This window comes from Tiliqua scincoides, chromosome 13 (assembly GCF_035046505.1).
Source record: "Tiliqua scincoides isolate rTilSci1 chromosome 13, rTilSci1.hap2, whole genome shotgun sequence".
Classification (NCBI taxonomy): domain Eukaryota; kingdom Metazoa; phylum Chordata; class Lepidosauria; order Squamata; family Scincidae; genus Tiliqua; species Tiliqua scincoides.
The window spans coordinates 18380889-18393838 of record NC_089833.1 but is presented as its reverse complement, the minus strand read 5'-3'; the positions used below and the strand labels follow the sequence as shown (position 1 = coordinate 18393838).

The 12950-nt window shown below is 53.2% G+C and overlaps 1 protein-coding gene across 1 annotated transcript; it reads left to right on the top strand.

Moving 5' to 3' along the window:
• The first annotated feature begins 573 nt into the window (after window positions 1-573).
• Window positions 574-12396, top strand: SDR42E2 (short chain dehydrogenase/reductase family 42E, member 2). The gene is made up of 12 exons (XM_066640896.1): window positions 574-658; window positions 2496-2794; window positions 3133-3228; window positions 4282-4339; window positions 5015-5133; window positions 5889-5964; window positions 6308-6390; window positions 6961-7098; window positions 7983-8048; window positions 8872-8935; window positions 10723-10796; window positions 11634-12396. The coding sequence occupies exons 2-12, from the start codon at window positions 2582-2584 to the stop codon at window positions 11913-11915; spliced, it is 1269 nt and encodes a 422-aa protein (XP_066496993.1). The 5' UTR covers window positions 574-658; window positions 2496-2581; the 3' UTR covers window positions 11916-12396.
• Window positions 12397-12950: the final 554 nt, after the last annotated feature.

The following is a 12950-nucleotide window of genomic DNA, read 5'->3' as shown; positions in this document are numbered from 1 at the left end:
GGCAGCAGGTCCCCTGCAACTCAGCGAGCCGGACTTTGCCGTGGAGGGTTGTCTGTTGCCTCTTCCGACTGTCCCGGGACTTGAGGGGCCGGAGCGGCTGACGCTGTAAACTTGAACGCGGTCAATAAAACACCCCGTCCCAGAGAACCTCACGGCACAAGCGGCGGAGTGGGCTGCTTAGGGCGGGAGGCGGGCAGGAGTCTGGGCCCGCCAGTCCGAGGGTCTCCCTGCCCGCCGGGCCGGGCCGGGCCTGCGGGGCTGCTCCGCGGCAGGGCTGCTGGGGCGGTCTGGTCGGCCACCCTCCCCGCCTGCCAGGAGGCCCTGCGAGCGCAGCCGGGCCTGGGGGCTGCCCGAGGAGGCCTGCGGCGGGGCTGGGCCTGGGGGCTGCCCGTCCGTCCGGGGCTCGCAGGGCCGGCAGGCGCCTCCTGGGCTGGGCCTCGCCTGGCCGGCTGGGGGGCTGCTGAGCTGTGCGCGGCGGCGCGTCTCCAGCTCCAGAGGCGCGACGCTCCGGCCTCTCCGCGGGCCACGCGCGTCGGGGCGCCTGTGACGTCGCCCCCGCCCGCCCCCGCGCCCCTTCGCGCGCCGCGCCCGTTGCGCCCCGCCGGGCCCCGTCCCCCGAGGCCGGTCTCCTCCCCCGAAGCCCCGGAGGGCGAGCGCGGTGAGCGGGCCGCGCCGACACCCCTGCTGCGCACACGCGCGCCTCTGCTCGCCCGCTGCGCACGCAGCGCGCCCCCCACACAGCTGCGCGCGCTCACACGCACGCCCCTCCTCCCTCCCTCCAGATCGGGGGCAGGAAAAAAGTCCCCCTTCTGGAAGAACCGTCTTCCTTCCAGTTTCCACCCGGCGTGCTGGTGCTGGTGCTGGTGGAGCCTGTTTCTCCACTGCCTTTGGAGCCAGCAGCTCGGGGTCCTCCAGGGAGGGCTGGTCCTTCTTCCCCTGCACGGCTCCCAAGCGGGGCCCCCCTCCACTCTCCCCACGCGGAGAGTTTTGGTTTGGATGGCGTTCGAAGGGGGGGCAAAACCCTTCCAAACTGGGCTGGAAGCGATCAGGTCGCACCCCATCAGCTTTGGCTTCTAAGGGGGTTGTGGACCAGGGTGTTGATGGGGGGCCTCCGCTGTTCAGTACTTTCCTATCCTGTTTTTGGGTAGAGAAGCACACTTGGAAAAAATGAGACATGACAAGTGTTTGAAAAAGATTAACGCTAACAGGCGTGTGTCATGCAATTACATGCATGTGTCATGCAACTGGATGTTTTGAATGTGCACGTGCTGCATCTGAAAGAGGGGCGCTGCCCCAAGTTTCAAAGCTGCCTTGTTGCTTGCAGCTTAAATATTGAGATTTGTCTTTTAAAAAGAGAAAGACAGCGAAATAGTTGCCCAGACGGCACAAAGTTTAGTGTCAGACATTTAGCGCAACTTCCTACTGGTTTGGCAGTGCAGCCTCGGAGCACGTGGACTCTGCAGCGAGCCCTGTGGATTTCAGTGGAGTTTCTTCCAAACAGGGAGCCAGGCTGCAGCTGAACAGCGCAGTCCTGTGCATGTTTTTCCCAGTTTTGGTCAGCGGCGCTTACGCCCAGGTAAGTGTGCAGGGAGTGCCCCCTGAGGCTGGCCTGGAATTCAGCCCAACCACATCAACTGCTAAAAGCTGCTCCTTCAGTTCAAACAGCAACATTCCAAAGTGGTGATCGGGGATGGGAGAAGAAAAGTCTCCTTTGCTTGTGACATGTGATCACGTTACACGTGATCAGTGCATTTTTACCCTGTGTGCATAACATATGGGGGGGGGGGTCAGGGCTTTTTTCTTTAAATGGCGCACCAGAGAGCAGCAAAACTTTGGCCAAACCACAGCAGAGGGAAGGAGAAGCCCTTACCATTCTCCCCCAGGCAGTTCCAGTCCTCATCATGAGCCTCCCTGCGCACTACATTAACTAGAAAAAAATTCCCATTGACGGTCAATGGAAACTTTTTTCCCATTTAAATCATGTGTAAGGGAGGGGCCGTGATCACAACTGGCACCACAGAAGGGAATCAGATTGCTAAGGCCCCCTGCGCTGTGATCTTGCCCAGGCTTCCCGCCACCCCCCTGGCAGTGCACTATTTCAAGAAAAACCAAAATACCCAGACCATGTGTATTTCACACAAAAAAACCAAGATTGCTCTCCAGGGGCCTGATCCATACATCCCCTGAGCACTGGAGACAACAGAGGGAAGGAAGAGGGCCGGAGCCGGGTGTAGAAGGGGGACACATAGGTGATGGTTTCAGTCACACACACTCAAATGCAGCGGCAGTACGGAGTGGTACCCACCACCCTCTCCTCCTCCACACTTCCTCTTCTTCTCTGCCGGGGTTTTTGGACTGCCTTGTTCCCCATCTGCAATACGAGGGAACAAAACTTTTTTATCTTACAGGATTTTTCTAGCAAGTGGCTTCACGCAACATGCTTTGACCATTTCGAAACGGCAATGTAAATGTTGTGTACTGTTACCCCTGTGTAGGCTATGAGAAGGAGTCACACCGCAGGCCTGAATGGGGTTTGGTGACCCGGAGTCTGGCGGAACGCTGAGCATCGTCCCAGGGCACCATGGGGAAGCAACCCCAGAAGCCAGACCCCAAGCAGGCCGTCAGCACTCCTCAGGGGCCGAAGAAAGTCAGTGTCAAGGCGGTGGTGACCGGAGGCGCTGGGCACGTCGGGTTTGCCCTGGGCCGTGCCCTCGCCAAGTCAGGAACCAGCGTCATCCTCTACGATATCAGGAAACCTCTCTGGGCAGTTCCTCCAGGCGTTGTCTTTGTGCAGGTGAGTCTTTCTGCTCCTGCACTTGCAAAGCAGGACTTCAAGGGGAGGGAAGCGTGGAAAGGGAACAGCAGTCTGAAAGTGTTCCCCGTGGAGGGCGTGTGCACGGAGCTGCTGAATGCAGGAAGCTGCCTTTTACAGAGGCAGGCCATTGGGCGATGCAGCTCAGTGTTGTCAGCCTAGCCGGGCCGCAGCTGTCGAGGATTTCAGCTCTGCCTGGAGATGCCGGAGATAGAAAATTTATAATTCAGTGTTTTGTTTTGGGGGGGCCATGCCCCACTTCTCCACAAGCCACCCTAAGGCTCATGCTCAACAATGCCTTCTCCACACGTGTCTTTCAGGCGGACGTGAGACACTACAATGACCTCTCTGTGGCCTGTGAAGGAGTGGACTGTGTCTTTCACGCTGCTGCTTTTGGAATGACTGGCTCGGAGCAAGTGAGTGTGTTGTTCCCTTGAGCCACAGGTTGGGGCCTTGTGATGGGGGCACCAAGCTTCATGTGGTGAGTTGCCTTGTAAACCAGAATGCTACAGGGGATCACGGTTGAAGCTGTTGCTGCTGGGTCAGCCCCTGGGTCCCTATTGTCCAGTATTGTAAACAAAGACAGGCAGCAGCTCCCCGCCACTCCAGGGAGGACTGTTTCCCACCCCTACCTGGAGGGACTGAACCTGAGACCCCAGTAAGGGCTCTGCAACTGCACCACAGTCTCCTCCACAACTGCCTGAGCCCCAGCTATTTGCACTCAGTAAACTCCTGCACATTCCCACCTCCTCTCCATCCCACCTCATGCTTCCAGAAGGAGTGCTGGAGTCTCGGGGCCACGATGGAGAAAGCCCTGTCCCATGTGCTCACTTCAGCAAGTGATCTCAGTGGGTGGGCAGGCAGCAAAACATGATGGCAGGCAATCCTTAAAAGTATGCAGGCCCCAAACCACATAGAGATGAAGCAGGGGCAACCCAAGATCTCCCCACTTAACTGGCAGTCCTTTGGCCACAGCCTTCTGTTTCCTCAATTTGGTAAAGAAGCGGAAGGCAGAGTAGAAGGGTGTGGAGGAGAGGACAGTGGTGGGCTGTCAGAAATGACCCTCCACACGTCCTGTTCCACTCCAGGCAGTGGGGGGAGGAATAGCAGAGGCGGACATAAGTGACTGGACAGGTGGAGGATGGTAGCTGGCGCTCTCGGCCACTGGGTGGGCTAAAGCAGCTTGAAGTGCAGCGTGCTTCCCCCCACTGAGCCGTATCTAGCTTGCCTTCTGAGCTGGCCACCTGGGATAAGCATTCCATGAGTCTCTCCGGCCCTGAATGCCTCCTCTCTTTTTGTTCATACCATCCAACAAAAAATGGGAAGGAGGCATCTTCAGGCATGTGGCTTGTCTCCTTGAACTGCACAGTGTAGCCAGGTCTGTTTTAAGAAAAGCACAACCACGTTAGGCCATTTGGCTTTCACTGCAGCCACTTGTGTAACTTGGAGCCTCTCTCCGCTCCCCTTAGATGAAAAACAAAGAGATTCGATCAGTCAACGTGGAAGGAACCAGGATCGTCATTGAAGGTTCGTAGAACCAGGTCACCTCTGATGCGGCTGGGCTGACTGCAGCTCGTGCACGTGGAGGAGAGTTTATTCCTTTCCTATTGATTTAGCCTGTTTGCTAGGGCAGATTCCCACACGCAAGGCACTCTGCACATGCTTGGCAACACTCTTCATTATTATTGCTTTGCATAGTTCAGAGTGGAACCAGAACCAAACACTTATTTTCAGGAAATCCACAGGCAGGGGGTGAAGAAGACTCTTCTCTCTTGTCAGGTGTCCAGAGGTCTCTGGACATAGAGGTCAGTTATAGCTGGTGGCCAGTGATAGAGCTCAGTTTTTGCTGAATGCATTTCTGGGCAGGGGCTGCCCCTCCAGAGATAGGAAGGCCAGCCAGTAATCCCAGGATGAATAAAGAAGTTGCAGCTGTTGAACGGATTCCTCCAACTGGGCCGCGAAACGTGGTCACCCTGATCTCTGTACGTGCAGGGCATCTTTGCAGTGCACAGCTTCCTGGTGGCTTTCTGAAGTCCACCTCCCTGCCTGCCTCTTCGGCCAGTATTTGAGGCAGTTCTGCTGTTGACAAACGATTCGGAAGAAAGCGCCTTGTGATGGAAGCCCTTGTCCTTGGCCAGGGCCCTTTGCATCTTGTGCTCTGCTATTAACCCAGCCGATTGGACCCTTCCCCTGTCTCTGCAGTCTGCAAGCAGCAGAACGTCCCTCGGCTGATCTACACCAGCAGCATCAACGTCGTATTTGCAGGGCAAACCATTGAAGATGGAGATGAGGAGAGCTTGCCATATTATCCCCTGGACAAGGTATGTGGGCTCCTTCCCTTTTCGGCATTTGGACTCAGCTGCTGGGGTGGGGGAAGGGTCCAGCCCTCCATTCTCCTTTCCACTTCCTCTTCCCCTCTGCGGAGGTGCAGCAGAGAGGAGGACACAGGCCAGCACCTGCCTCTGCCTGAGGCAGCCGCGGCAGTCAGTCTTACAAATCGGCTGAGTTGAAAAACACGCTGCTGACAGGGTTTAATTCTTGGGGAAAGTCAGCTGGGTGTTTTAGATCTCCTGGGTTCAGATTTTTTCAGGCAGGATGCCCCAGTGGTTGAATGGATTTTTAATTTTTAAACGCTTATGTACCACCCATGAGAATAGAGTGGAAGAGGAGAGTGGGGGCTAGAGTGTCTCCAGACACAGAAATGCATTCTTAGTGGTTTTCCCTTAGTTGTGGGTCTCCTTCCCTGCTGCCAGCTCAAGCCCAGCTGCTGCCCCCCGCCGGCCCCCGACCAGACAAAGTTTACCTGCCCGTCTCCCCTGCACCTCCCCGTTCAGCATATCTTCTGTGCTGTCTTGTCTCTTGATGTTGCCACCTCCACATTTCCCCTGTGTAGTCCATGCCCCTCCACATCTCCAGTCCCACGTCTCCTCCTCACACCTCCTCTGCCCCAGGATTTCAAGGTATCATGGCCTGTCTGAAACCTTCACGACTGGGCCGGCTACAGAAAAATAAAATAGTTCCTTAACCAGTCTCCCATTTGTGAATTAACCGAGCGCCATTCTCACGTTCCTTCCAGCAAGTGAATGAGTATTCCAGGACCAAAACCATCGCAGAGCAAATGGTGCTGGCAGCGAATGGGTCGCCCCTGAGAGGTACAGTTCTGTTCCATCCACCTGAGCTTGTGGCAGCCCCAAAGGATAGTTCCTCCCTTACTTGGCTAACCTTATTCACACCACTGGCATCCTGCCCGGAAGTCAGTGGGAGTTCTGCACTTGATTTTGCTAATGGGGAAAAGGCCAAGACACAGCCCTGCCCAGGGCTCTTCCCTGCGCATCACAGGCACGGCTCTTGAACAGTCAGAAGGGGAATCCCCTCCCCACACGACCGAGAAATTTCTTCTGTCACGTTTACATAAACGGAGCTGGGGCACAGCTCTGCCGTGATGGAGACCCACGAGGAGCCACCGGGCTGATTCTGTTCTGTCCCCTTCCACAGGAGGTGGCACTCTGCACACTTGTGCTCTCCGCCCACCTGGCATCTACGGCCCAGACGAACAAAGGCATTTGCCCCGATTAACGGTATGCATTTTTAAAATAGTTCATTAGTGCAGTTTCCATTTCAACACACGTTCAAAACAATAAGAGCAACAGTAAATGTAAGCAATACAAAATAATGATCTGTGTCTGCCATTTTACAAGTTGTAACTGTGGAGGCTGACCACCATTCTAAGGGAACAGAAGCATGCCTGCAAGACCCACCCACTTCCGTAGCCCCACTCTTGTGCTCTCCCTAAGAACAGCAATTGACTAAATAAATCCCTCTCCCCCAAGGAGAGATCTTTCCCAGGATTAGAGATGGAGTGAAAGAGGAAGTGGAGGAGAGGAGACTGGTGACCTAGAGCATCTCCTGGGAGACAGTCTAGTCCACCACTCTTATCTCCTTCACTTCCTTTTCTGTTCTGCCTTCTTTCTTTTCAAATGGTGTGCAAGAGGAGGGGGGAGCAGCAGTGGATCAAGGCAGGTGCAGACAGTTCTTTGCTTCAGCTGACCACCTTATTCTGCTCTTGTGCATGGGAATCGCCTCCCATCTGTTCTGGTCTTCAACCAAGCGCTTCCTGGGCAATTGGTGATCTCTTCTGCGTTCAACAGCTGAATGCAGAAAGAGGGCTGTTCACCTTCCGGCTCGGCCCTACTAGCATCAGGATGAACTGGGTTCACGTCAAGAATCTCGTCCAAGGTCACATCCTGGCTGCCGACGCTCTCACCCCCGAGAAATCCTACATCGCTGTGAGTCCTTCTTCATCCTGCTTCCTTCCTCCTCCTTCAGGAAGAAGTTCTCTGTCCATGTCTGACATCCTTTCCTAGTTGACTGATGTTTTACCCTAGGAAAGAAATCATTCCAGTTGCAGAACAAGCACCTGGGGCAGAGTTAGGTCAAATACTGGCTGAGGATCCATCAGAGGACCCCCCCCCCCGCCAGGCCCCTTACTGGTGTCAGCAGTAGCGGGAGTTGGCAGAGAGACTTATGCTGCCACTGTGTCTGGCACCGCCATCGCCCAATGGCAAGTAGAGCGGCCCCCAGAGAACAGGGACAGCTCCATTCAGCCTCCCCTGTGGGGGCGCATGTGCTCCACCCAGTTTCTGAGTGGCTGTGCAGTCACCGGGGAGGCTGAGATAATGCTCAGGCAAGCTCCAGCATCTCTAAGAGACTCTGTGAGACTGTCCAGGTCTCTCTGAGAGACTAGAGCTTGCAGTAGTGACATCTCAGCCTCCGCTGTGATTGTGCACGCACTGGCGCTTCTGTGCCTCCCCAGCCTTGGACCTCACTGTTGTCACTGCTGGATACCCAGCATTATTGCAGGGTCACAAGGGGATGCTCCCGTTGGTTGGAGGGTAGGAGAAGCCATCACTTCCTGTCACCTACAGCCGGTACGCTCGGGAGGCTCGGGTTGGGTGATGGTGTGTCAAGCCCAATTCTTTCTCGCTGCGTAGTTTCCAGAACCACTCTCCAAAACACCTTGACTTCCTTGCAATTCCCCCACTGAGGTATGAGCAGAAGCTTCCTGACAGGATGTCTCCTGTGGGAATTATTAGTACTGATTATTCCCCGAACTGGGGCTTGGTTTTGTTGACAGTCTGTTTTTCTTTTCCTCCCCACGTGTCCTACGAAGGGTGGCCAGGCCTATTTTATCAACGACAATGAAAAAGTGAACCTTTTCGAATGGCTGACTCCGCTGGTGAGTATGAGGGCAATTCATTCTGTGCATTTGACCTTGAACAGTACAACATACACTCCTACAGCCTATTTCTGTTTGTCACAAAAACATTACCAAACTTCTGAATAGACCCCAAATGCTTCTAATATTAAACATTGAAATAAATGTGAGCTTCTTGGGCTGGAGAAAACCCAGGCAGATGTGGGGAGAACATGGAGTCTCCACAGAGACTGTGGCCCCAGCCAGGAATTGAGTTTTTTTCCTCATCAGCATTATAAGGAAATGACTTAAAATGAAATGACTTAAAATGAAATTACTTTAAGTGAGGTCTTGCTGTAATTGATGCTTTAAAAAAACAACAAACTAAAATTCTGATCAATAATGCAAAGCTCTAGATGGGTATTTTAGCTGCAATACAAGGACATCTGCAAGAGGGATCTGAAGGCCTTAGGAGTGGACCTCAACAGGTGGGAAATCCTGGCCTCTGAGCGGCCCGCTTGGAGGCAGGCTGTGCAGCATGGCCTTTCCCAGTTTGAAGAGACACTTGGCCAACAGGCTGAGGCTAAGAGGCAAAGAAGGAAGGCCCATAGCCAGGGAGACAGACCAGGGACAGACTGCACTTGCTCCCAGTGTGGAAGGGATTGTCACTCCCGAATCGGCCTTTTCAGCCACACTAGACGCTGTTCCAGAACTACCTCTCAGAGCGCGATACCAGAGTCTTTCGAGACTGAAGGTTGCCAATACAATACAATATGTTTTTAAGCACACATTTTGGGTAGGAATCCAACAGTTTATCAAGAGCATCACTTCTCTGTATTTCAGTGTTTCATTTTTTTCTTTTCAGTTTGAGAAATTAGGAGTCAGGAAACCCCGAATATGTGGCCCTATTTTCGGAGCTTACCTAACAGGTAAAATCTTTGCCATTCTTTCCTCGAATCTTTGCTGTTTTCTGACAAGAGCTCACTTCTGATCGCATGAATGGGCATCGCGATCACGCACTCTGTCCTCTTCCGCCTCCCTGCCTGATATCCTCTTATGTAGTGAACCATCACAGGGGACTGGGTGAAGTGCCACCACAAGCTGGTAAGAGAAAGCAGATTGGCGGGGGGGGGGGGGGCGTGCCAGCCCAACCCCCTGGCCTGAACTGGGTGCCCCAGTCCTGCATCCACCATCACTGCTCCTATCTTCCTGCCCACCAATTTGAAAAGGACAGAGCCAAACTTTCTAGTCCTCCACACCCTTTCTCAGTGTCCCCTTTTCACATCCAAGGAAAGGGAGGAGGAGTACAGATGGTGGGCACTCCCACCAGTCCTCTCCCTGCCTCAGCTGACCTTGTGGACGGGCTGGCCTCGTGTCCCTCCTTAGTGATCAATTCATACCAAATCTTCTAGGGAAGAGGATTTGCCCAACAGAGCAGCATGGCTCTGAAAATACCTGTCGCCCCCTCACCTGCTTAGCACAGAAGCCCCCTCTTGAGTCACTTAATGATCCTCTGGCTGCTGAATCCTTCTTTTGCATTTCTTCAGCAACCTCCTCCTCACTTGTTTGGCTTCCGTTCAACAGCTGCAGAGTTTGTAATGAGCCAGATGCAGGAGCGAGTTAAACGCCCCCCCGTCAGATCCTGGCTGGACATGGTTAGGGGGATTTTAGTCTCAGGCAAATCTCAGATTTTGGGTGTGTTGAATCCAACCTCCATAGATGCCTTCTTAGAAAGCTGCAGTTAAATTGACTCAGCTGAATGCCCTGCCTCAAGCCAGCCAGAAAAACCACTCTGTCTTTTGCACTCTTGTTCACCCGAGTTAGAAACAGAGGCATGGTCTTCCTACAGCCCCCTGACTGTTTTGGGAAGAGTTGGGACAGGTCTAAAGCAGTGTTTCTCCACCAGTGGTACTCATGCCACTGGTGGTACTTGAGGGGATGCCTGGTGGTACCCATGGGAACCCAGACCCCTGCCACCTGGCAGTGAGACCAGCAACGCAATGTGACAAGTAGCAGCAGGAGGCTCGACTGGGTGGGCAGAGCTCCAGCATGCACTTTTCAAATGCTCTCGTCCACCCCAGGCCCCTAACTGGTGTGCATTGAGTTGCGCCTGGCTCCCAATCCAGAAGTGACTGGCCGTGCCATCATCGCCAGTTACTTCTGGTGGTACTTCCAATAGGTGGACCGGGTGAAGTGGTACAGTGGGACAAATGTTGAGAAATGCTGGTCTAAACAAAACAATACCCAAACTGGCAAGGGAGGGGAGGTGTATTAGTAGGTTTCATGCATTAAAAATGGGTCACTGTGTTTAATAAAGAAGCACAAGTTAAACCCAACTTGCAATCTGGTGTCTTTGCTGGAGGGTGTGGGTGTAAATAGAATGCCAGATGCAGGGGAGTGGCAGCGAGATGCAAGTATCTTGTGGTCTTGTGTGTGCTCCCTGAGGGGTTTGACCGCCCACTTTGAGATACAGCAAGTTGGACTAGGTGGGCCCTGGGCCGGATCCAGCAGGGCTGTTGTTATGTTCTTATGAATGTGCCCACATCTCCCTCCTCTGCGAATTCTGTGAGATATTTGCTGTACTTGATGAGGTCCTGCTGTTTTGTTTTTTGAAATAATCACCATTGCAGTTGAAATGCTAGCCTTTGCAGACGACTCTTGCAATGCATTCTTTCAATCAAGCTCTCACACAGTGCCTTTCTCCCTTTCTGCACAGCTGTATTAATGGAAATGCTGTACAAGATAATGAGCCCATTTGTTGAAATCACACCCCTGCTCACGCGGCACGAGGTAATGTATGCTTGCCATGCTGGTTTTCATGTCTGCAGTGCTTTTGGTCCACTAACTACTTTGCAATCTTTGCCATCTCCCAGCATCACTGTCAGTTTTATGCCTTTTGTCCTCACATGTTTACAGATGAGGAAACTAAGTCACTGACCTGGTTCAGACTTCACACAGCACTCTGGTCTGATTATGGTTCCGTGCAACATTCACAAGCCTCGAGCATGCACGTGCCTCCCTTCACGCATGAAGTGGAGAAGGCTTTAAAATTCTGATCCTAGTTTAGAAGAGACTTGACCCTTGCTGTGACATCTACACCCAGAAACTCCTGGCTTGTTCTAACCAAAGTTTCTGAGCAAGCGGGACATGAAGCTTGCCTAATCTGTACGAGATGCATCTGAGGCAAACTCAGTAAAACTCTTTTCTTTCCCTACTTGCCTCTTGAAAGGCCAAAACTAGATTTTAAGCAAGAGGGGGTCACAATCTGGACAGGAACACAAGGGAGATGTCTGCAGGAGGCTACTAGGAGGGACTCTGTGCTGGGCTGAACAGGGCAATGCCCGTTTTGTAGTTCTTGCACTTGCTTCTGGTATTTTCAAAAATGCTTCTCTGTATCTCTGTTCGTTTGGAAACATACTAGCCCACCACTTTCCTCTCACCCCCCTCCCCTTCCTTCCCCTCTTTCTTTTCCAATCCAGAGAGTGGGAGGTAGAGTTGGGCTGGTGCAGAGGCAGAAGTCCCCTGCCTCAGGCAACAATCTCGGTTGCTCTGGCTTTCTTCCTTCTCTCATGCAGCTGTAGTCCTACTGACAAACTCAGCAACACTTCTCTTGGTTTTGCTCACCAGGTGAATTTTTTTGCTGTTACGCACACCTTCAAAATTGAGAAAGCTCGCAAGCACCTCGGCTACGCCCCAAAGAAGTACTCCTTTGCCGACTGCGTGGATGCCTTCCTGAAGAACAGACCCCGACGGAGGAGCTTCTTCCTGCTGAAATGTTTCCTGGCATTCCTCTTCCTGATTGGTCTGATTGTTCTGGCTTTTGAATACCAAGAGGTTTATCTATATCTCCAAGAAATGTGGCACAAATACCATTATCTTATAGAACAGATACCATTACCGTTAAGATAATGATCCCCATTGTCCATCCATTACGTTGTCATCATCAGCCACTGTGGGGGGAAGCATTCACAGATGGCATGATCCAATCCTGGGCACAGTGTCTTAGCTCCAAAGGTTGCAGCAGGTCAACAGCATAAGCCCCCTATAAGCAATATCTCAGGAATGGCTTAATGGTCAAGGGTCCCCCAGGACCTCCATAACACAAGAATAATTCTGAAGATCCGGTTACACAAGTACAAAGTTGTAGGGACTTTGGTTGTCCAAGAAAAAACCTTCCCCAGTCACCCTCTCAGCTCCAAACAGGAAGGAAATAGCTAAGCAAGGCCAGTCTCCCCCCACCCTCCTGCCACCAGATGATGGTCTGAGAAGTAGAACAGCAAAGCGAATAAGAGGCCCCGCTCCAGTGACCAGCGTTAGAACAGTTCTATACCATGTAATGTTTCCCATCGCCTGTCTTCATGGCGGAAAAGAACACGAGGGGCAAATAAAACGGCACTTGAGAACCCACGTGTGTCCAGTCTTTCTGAGTTGCTGCTTGCCTATCTACATTTTTGCGGTTGCTTGTGAAAAAAATAGTGTTATTGTGCCCCGGAGAGAGTGCACCGTGCAAGAAGCGTTGGTGACATTTGAATCCGATTGGGGTGGTTACTGTAAAGGCAAGAGAGAGGGCGCCAACTGCAGGATCTGGAACCCAAGGCCAGGCCTAGGAGCTGCGGGGCCCAATGCTAAACATATTTGTGCCCCGACCCGCTCACCAGGATGAGCAGAAGTGGTGAGGCACCCGGCAGCGGTATCACCGCCAACTGCTTCCGCAGGGGCCACTTCAAGCCAGGTGGACCCAGGGCGGGCAGGAGGGAGGGCCGTCCAGGGGCAGTGCTCTGCTCACCATGCTCTCCTCACAGTGCCTCAGTGTGGAAGATTCCATGCTGGAGCATCGGCTACAGAGTGAGGTGTCAGCTGTGGCCGTGGGCACTCTGCTTGCCACCCCAGTGTGCCCCCCTGAGTGTGGGGCCCAATGTGGCCCAATTGGTCAAACTGCCCGGA